This window comes from Sinocyclocheilus anshuiensis, unplaced genomic scaffold (genome assembly GCF_001515605.1).
Source record: "Sinocyclocheilus anshuiensis isolate Anshui unplaced genomic scaffold, SAMN03320099.WGS_v1.1 scaffold1155, whole genome shotgun sequence".
In the NCBI taxonomy this organism is placed as follows: Eukaryota; Metazoa; Chordata; class Actinopteri; order Cypriniformes; family Cyprinidae; genus Sinocyclocheilus; species Sinocyclocheilus anshuiensis.
Genome location: NW_015542398.1, coordinates 383,217 through 390,678, shown reverse-complemented (window position 1 = coordinate 390,678; position 7,462 = coordinate 383,217). Strand labels below are relative to the sequence as shown.

The 7,462-nt window shown below is 36.6% G+C and overlaps 2 protein-coding genes across 2 annotated transcripts in view; one reads left to right on the top strand and one right to left on the bottom strand.

Annotated features, from left to right (window-relative positions):
• map6d1 (MAP6 domain containing 1) overlaps positions 1-1,825 on the top strand; it is a 6,847-nt gene extending 5,022 nt beyond the window's left edge. The window contains 1 exon segment of the mRNA XM_016492104.1: positions 1,727-1,825. Within this exon segment, the coding sequence (XP_016347590.1) occupies positions 1,727-1,798 (72 nt within the window). The 3' untranslated portion in view covers positions 1,799-1,825.
• A 1,199-nt stretch (positions 1,826-3,024) lies between these two features.
• The window catches only part of yeats2 (YEATS domain containing 2), a 42,285-nt gene continuing 37,847 nt past the window's right edge, over positions 3,025-7,462 (bottom strand). Inside the window, exons 27-31 of the mRNA XM_016492074.1 lie at positions 7,212-7,450; positions 5,748-5,822; positions 5,296-5,369; positions 4,577-4,654; positions 3,025-4,260 (exon numbers count right to left, since the gene is read on the bottom strand). Of these exons, the coding sequence (XP_016347560.1) occupies positions 4,218-4,260; positions 4,577-4,654; positions 5,296-5,369; positions 5,748-5,822; positions 7,212-7,450 (509 nt within the window). The 3' untranslated portion in view covers positions 3,025-4,217. The remainder of the gene's footprint in view (positions 4,261-4,576; positions 4,655-5,295; positions 5,370-5,747; positions 5,823-7,211; positions 7,451-7,462) is intronic.

Here is a 7,462-nt window from a genome sequence, read left to right as displayed (position 1 = left end):
TTTAAATAAAAAAAAAAAAAAAAAAAAAAAAAATATATATAGATATATATATATATAAATAAACACTGAAGCAAAACAAACGTTATTCAAAAGTTTTGGGTTGGTAAGATTTAGTTAATGTTCGAGACAAGTCTCCTTTGCTCACTAATGGTGCATTTATTTAATCAAAAATTTAGTCAAAATTGTAATATTGTGAAATATGATTAAAAATGTAAAATCTATTTTAATATATTTTAAAATGTAATTTATTCCTGTGAAGTAAAGCTGGATTTTCAGCATCATTACTCCAGTCTTCAGTGTCACATGATCCTTCAGAAATCATTCTGATATACTTTGCTGCTCAAGAAACATTTATTTTTATCAATGCTGAAAACAGTTGTGCTGCTTCATATGTTTGTGGAAGCTGCAAAACATTTTTTTTTCACCAGATTCTTTGATGAATAGAAAGTTCAAAAGAACAGTATTTATTTTAAATAGAAATATCTTGTAATATAAATATCTTTACTGTCACTTTTGATCAATTTAATGCATCTTTGTTGATTATAAGTATTAACAATTACTGACTCCTAATTTTGAATGGTAGTGTATATATACTAATACTCAGCAAAAGGCTTTAAAAAAATGTAACACCCACTTGTCATTTCAGAAATAATTCATTCATGTTTGATGTTTTGGCAGTCTCCAAGGCCAAATTTGCATATTATAAAGCATTTCCAGCATTAGTATATTAGAATGCCATTCTGAAGACCTGAGGTATGAACACTGTCTGCTTCTGCTGTTAGTGAGGCTGAGGCTGAGGCTGTCAAGTTCTTATTCTAGAAACACTAAACAGTGTGAGAGAAAAAGATTTAGTAGATGATAAATCTCATTTTCACTCCAGCGCTTGGCTTCTCAAATAGCGAGCTCTTGTTTTTTTTTTACCCCTACAGTAAGGATTAGATGTCTTCTAGCCAGGAGAAGGAGACAGTCTGAGAGAGAGAGAGACAGCAAAAGAGACAAAGAACAAAGACAGATGGAGGCAAAGTGGTTGGAGATTATATACTATAATATGAGACTTGGATAAGTACATCCCAAATCATAGTAATTTGAAAATAGTACGCTAAATGGATACTATTTCCAGTGGGGTTTTTTTGAAGTCTCAGTGGGGTTTTGAAGTTTGAAGTCTCACAGAAGACGTCAAGAGTGTCCATGACCTGATGCTTCTTTTTCAACTTACATTTGAGATGAAAACTGTGAATGGATTTCTATTTCAAATAAATACTGTTCTTTTGAACTTTCTATTCATCAAAGAATCTGGTTAAAAAAAAAATGTTTCACAGCTTCCACAAACATATTAAGCAGCACAACTGTTTTCAGCATTGATAAAAAAATTAATGTTTCTTGAGCAGTAAATCAGCATATTCTGAAGGATCATGTGACACTGAAGACTGGAGTAATGATGCTTAAAATTCAGCTTTGCCATCTAGGAATAAATTACATTTGAATATATATTCAAACTTGAATAAATTGAAATAATATTTCACAATATTACTGTTTTTTTTACCATATTTATAATCAAATAAATGCAGCCTTAGTAAACATAAGAAACTCGCAAAAACATTTTTAAAAAATTCACCAACCCCAAATTTGATTGGTGTGTATATTTATTTTATACATTTATATTTATTTAAAAATACTTTGACAAAAGTCATTGATGATTTTAACAGAAAAATGTTTTCTGAGACAGGAGCAGAAGACTAAGCTGTCACCAAACCCATCTGCCGTCTTTCAAAGCAAATCCAGGATCTTCAACATATGATCCATCAACGCTCCCCATATAAAGAGCCACATTCACGTCTGATTCAGCCTTTCACTAGAAGAGGAGACAATTTTAAAAATGTATTGTCGAGAGACACCTGAATATTGAGAAACTGAAGTAATTCTGAGAGACTAGGATCGTCAGAGGAGAAGAATACCAGAGGATGAATAGAGACGGGTTCAATGCAAGAGCTTGTGAAAAGCAAAATCAGTAAAATAGAATTCTCTAAATCATTCCACTGAGGAAACTACAAAACCAGAGGAATTTTTGCTGGAAATTTACACAATGTAAAATCTATGCAAGAGAATGTATGCTTCAAATGTCAACCATCTACTAGAAGGATGTTTGTAATACACTTCAGATTTAAGAGTGATAGAAAGAGTGTGTGACTGGGAAAGTTTTCGGGCCTCAATTTCTGCTGAATGAATATCTGCATGTTTTTTTAATTGACTGAATATGCAACATGTTTACAAACATGTTTAAAAATGAACAAAACGTAATCTGGTGTCTTGGTGTGTTTATCCTGTACAAGCTTAGTTAATGATATGATTTTGTATATAGTGATGTTGGTCTGCCAGTATTGATCTGTTAAAATCTGCCTGAGGATGCCGGGTGCTTCTAATCACCATTTTCATGCTCCAGACCCTGCTAGCCCTTTATGAAACCCATATAAAGACTAAAATATTATGAATCTTTCACTGTTACTGAATTGGGGGCTGTGCAAGTATCTTGTAAATTCAGTTTAGAGATAAATGGGGAAAATCCTTAGGACAAACTGTTTCAATAAAAATGACATTCTTTAAATTTACTTCCACATTATTTGACTAAGAGCGGATTAATCATTCTAAACATCTTACAAATAATTGTAATTTTAAAAATTTACATTGTCTTGTAAGTTACCTTACAAAAAAAACATTTGTGGACAATTTTGGAAAAATTCACTCAAAAACTGATCAGGAAAAAAAACACTGTGCTAATTGAAAGAAAATAAGTTAATAAAAAGAATGAATCCAATCTTTGGTAATAGTATAGCATAACAAAAAAAAAATTTGTAAACAATTTTTGGTAGGCTGGTAAAAAAAAACAAAAAAAACAACAAAAAGTAAATCTATTTCTGAGCCCTCGAAAGCCCCCTGAGCCCTATCTTGTTATTGTTTTGCTATGTGACATTTTAATTGTACTGCCAGTTGCAAAAAGAATAGAACAAATCCGGACAGCTGGATCCATCTTAGTGGCAGACTGACCATTTTTAATACAAGAATAGCTATTTTGTGATACACAATATGAAAGAAAAACATTCAGGAGTTTGGTTAGACAAGTGAAGATTTTAACACTGAATAAACACACACAGCAATACATTCTCTCCCATACACACAAACACACCAGACACTGATGCTAGCTGTATGACACGAAGTAGCCCACCAAACCAGAGGACACAATAGTTTGTTTTAGCAAATACACAAATGCCTCCTGTCAATCTGCACATTTTCCTCAATGCCCCCAAATGACACACAAAAAAAAACTTCCACACTCACTGAAGTTTAATCCTTCATAAATCCCACAGCGGTACGAAAATGATTCATAAGAAAACAACATGATTAAGACTTTTCTTAGACATTCTTTGCCCTAGTGTGAAACTAGTGAAGACGTGCGACTCAAAATTGACATTTAATCTGAATGAGACGATCAATTAAGACTTGTTAAAAAGATAATGAATGGATGATTTCACATATAACTAGTCAACTTCTCCGAACAAATCCTGCTCGATAATGACATATCAGAACAGAAAAACAGTACGGTTAACTGTTCAGTGGCTCATTTAATGTGTATTTCTGGTTCAAGAAATACCCAAAACTGAATTTCTGTCATTATTTACTCAACACCATTTCAAACAACATGAAGGTGAGAAAATCATTCCAGAAAAGTAATTTTTGGGTGAACTATTCCTTTAAGACTAAGACAGCTGTCAACAGCAAAGCAGGGTCATGTGATCCTGGGTTTTCATTTGCAGAGATTGAGGGTCACAATCAAAGTAGAATAATAGAGCAGACTGTACCTGCTCATTAACACTGTACTGTAGTTATTGTACTGACGGTTGCATATACTGGACCAGAGTTCATAAATATCACAGAATTCATAAAGGAAGCATGAAAATCAAATAAATAGACTGATGTAGCCATACGAAACAAATGCTGTTCAGACTGCGTATCAAGCTCTGTTTGGGTTCAGTACCCTCATATAAAACGCAGCTGTTGTTGTAAAAATGGCTGACTTCTATTATGACACCGGCAAGTAAGAGGGCATTTGCACCTGTGATTGGTCAGCCCTTGCACATTCTCTACCTTTACATAATGTGAGGGGAGGAGTCAGTAAATGACAGTCCACCTGTCCTTCTGTGGTCAGATGCCAAGGAGTGAAGTTAGTCAGCATGGCCTTCATCCTTCACCATGATGCCCATGTACCTACCGGAGACAAGAGTTTATGGCGAGGTTTAAAATAAGTGAAACTGCAATAATAAGGATGCATTTCCATGACATTTCAAAAGTTGGTTAAGATTTTTAAAGAAGAATTTGTAAAAATCATATTATAGATATTGCACCAAAAAGGGGTATTTAGAGCCAATGAAATATTTAAATGCTGAGCATAACTATTTAATAGAGACATTTCCGTGCCTTTTAATTTTATTTAATTGTTTCCATATTTTTCCAGGTTGTTCAAGACCATGGGAACTCTGATGATAGTTGCTGAAAAGCCTAAAATGAGGATGAGCAAAATTACCTATTAGTCAGAAAATCACAGGTGGGAATAGAGCTAATGGCCTGATGCAAGTCCATAGCCGATATCTCTCTCGGAGTTCTGTGGAGACAAGAAGAGAGGGATGAAACAAGGATGGGAACGAGAGAGAAAAGTCTCACGGTACATTTGCTATCTTGGTATAATGGGTTATTGACCTTTGAGCATTAAATGTGAGGTCTGAGAGTTTTGTCAAACTGCTGCTTTCTGTTAATGTATGAGACTTCGATCAGTTCCTGCTTGACTGATCATCATTTAAAACGGTGCTCTATAAAAGGCAGTTACCGAATATTGTATAAAAGGCTGATGAAATATTCTGCTCAATCTGTGTGTGTGTGTGTGTGTCAGGCGTGTGAATGAAAGCAGATGTGCTGAGTAAGTAGAGCAGGACTGAGCCAATCTCTTCTCTCTCAGGGCTGGGCTCTGCTGCTCTACATCTCAAATAAATCAGATTTTCATGAGCTATTCTCAGTGCTCTGATAATTATATACTATCATAAAGCACTTCCTCCCACAATCACGATCAAATCACATTAGACAAAGTTCAATGCTCAGAGTTCTTCAAAACTGACCAAGAAATAATGTTCCAAGCTCTATCTGTAAAGAACAGAAGAGTGTTTGAAACTACTCTTTTACTCTGAATCATGCTGGTCTGCCCATCTGTCTTGATTAATCTTCTACTGGCATACAGGCTGATGCACTGACCTGTTTTGTTGGGATTTCCCATGGGCATTGGCCAAAGACTCCCTGAGGATTTCACTGGCAAACTGCTCCACAGCCTATGGAGAGATTTAGACAACATTCAGCACTTTGACATGTTAAGAAATTACATGTTAAGAATGCCCTACCCAGGACAAAAAAAATAAATTGTTCTCACTGAAGGTAAAGAGAAAAATGAATCAGAACATATTTGATGCTTAATAAAGAGCTATGTGGAGTGGTATTTAAGACCAATCAGATTTCAGAGTGGGAGGGGCTATCATTCACCATGGTTAGAACAAAAATGTACAAGTTAGTAAATAGTGCAAAGGCCCGTTCACACCAAGAACTCTAACTATAATGATGACTACATTACGATAAAACTTTATAGTTAACATTCTGGATGTGAAATTTTCTTTCATAAAATAAAACAATTTACTCAATCTCAGACTATTTACCTTAAGAATAATGGTCTCCACGACTGGAGCAAAAATGTTCTTCTCCACCTCCACCTGCTGCAGTGTGACGCCGATCTAACACACACACACACACAAACACACACACACACACACACACACACACACACACAATATCATTACTAGCGCCCGACCAATATATCGTTTTGCCGATTTTATCGGCTGATATCAGCCTGTCGCAGATATATCGGGATCAGCGTATATGCCGCCGATATGAAAATGTTTTACAGAACATAAAATGCAGAATGAATGCATTTAAATGCTTTAAAGCTTAAGTGTATGGAATAGGCTACCATTGAAAATTCGTCGATAGCCCCCAGGGTTCAGGAGTTACGGGCAGTTAAAGTTGCGGTTGCGCGCCGACCGATCTGGCGATCCCGGGGGGCTACCGACGCACGGAGGGCGGCGTTCGAGAAGGCTCCTTGAGCTGAAGGGATCCACCGAATTTGGTGGAGATCTGCCGTCGCGTTTACGAGATAGTGACACCAGCCAACCCTTTCACTTCATTAAGGAGGTCTCTTGTGCAGGCAGCAGCATTCAAGCTGTGTCTTAACGGTAAATTGCTAAATAATTTGTGCGGTGGTGGCTTGAGTCTGTTGAATGGGGATTTAGTGCTACGTTGTCACCTAGTTGGTGAGATGCAAAAGCAGCGGTTCTTAATCCAGTTCCTCGCAACCCCCCGCTCTGCACATTTTGTATGTTTCTCTTATCACTTCAGAGGTTTGTTCTATATTAAGTGCCCTGCGAAGTGGACTTCACTGGATATTCTGCCATGATTCCAGTTCAAAGGGAAAGTGCATGTTACATTCAAAGGGCATTAAAGTGTGCGAGACGTAAATTTAAATAGTATTTATTTACAGAGTTACATAATGTCACACTTCTAAGTTTCGTCTGCGTGTGAAGACAGTGGCGTAACGCAAATCCGTAAATGAATGTTCCGAAGTGAAATAAACTTCAACGGAATAAAGTTTAATGGAATTGTATTGAAATAAAGTTGAATAAACTTCAACTTTACTGTTCAGTGCACTGATGTCAGACTCGTTTTGGATAATAAAGTGTATTGTTAAATTGTTATATACCCTGCCTCCATTACTTATCTTTGTCACGTCATTATAAGTGTTTCATCACCACATTTGAGTGATCATTGCAAAAAATGTGTTTATGTCTATATATATTCTGTTTATGTGTATACTGCATTCTATATACAGTACCAGTCAAAAGTTTGGACACACGAATGGAAGAGTGTCCAAACTTTTGACTGGTACTGTACTATAATATACACAAAGAATATCGGCCGATATATCGATATCAGCCTTTTTACTCCCTAATATTGGCATCCACCCTCAAAAAGCCCATATCGGTCGGGCTCTAATCATTACATGTATGACACAGCAGAAAGTGTGGAAGCAGGTAGGCAGACAGAAAGAACATTTCAATCTCTCTCACCTGCTCTGACGTGTCTCTGATGAACTGGGTTGATGGGCAGCACCCCAAGAAGAACTTGGGTTCCTGTTCAGCCTCTTCCTGTTCCAGCTTAATCTTGACCTTGGCAGCATCTATGTCTTTCACACTGATGATGTCAAGAGGCTCATCATCCTCGTCTTCAGGCTCCGCCTTCAGAATCCTCTGAAGTTGCTTCAGACGTTGAGACAACTCCTCACAGCCCGTCAGAGTTGAGCTGCACTCTAACACACGCA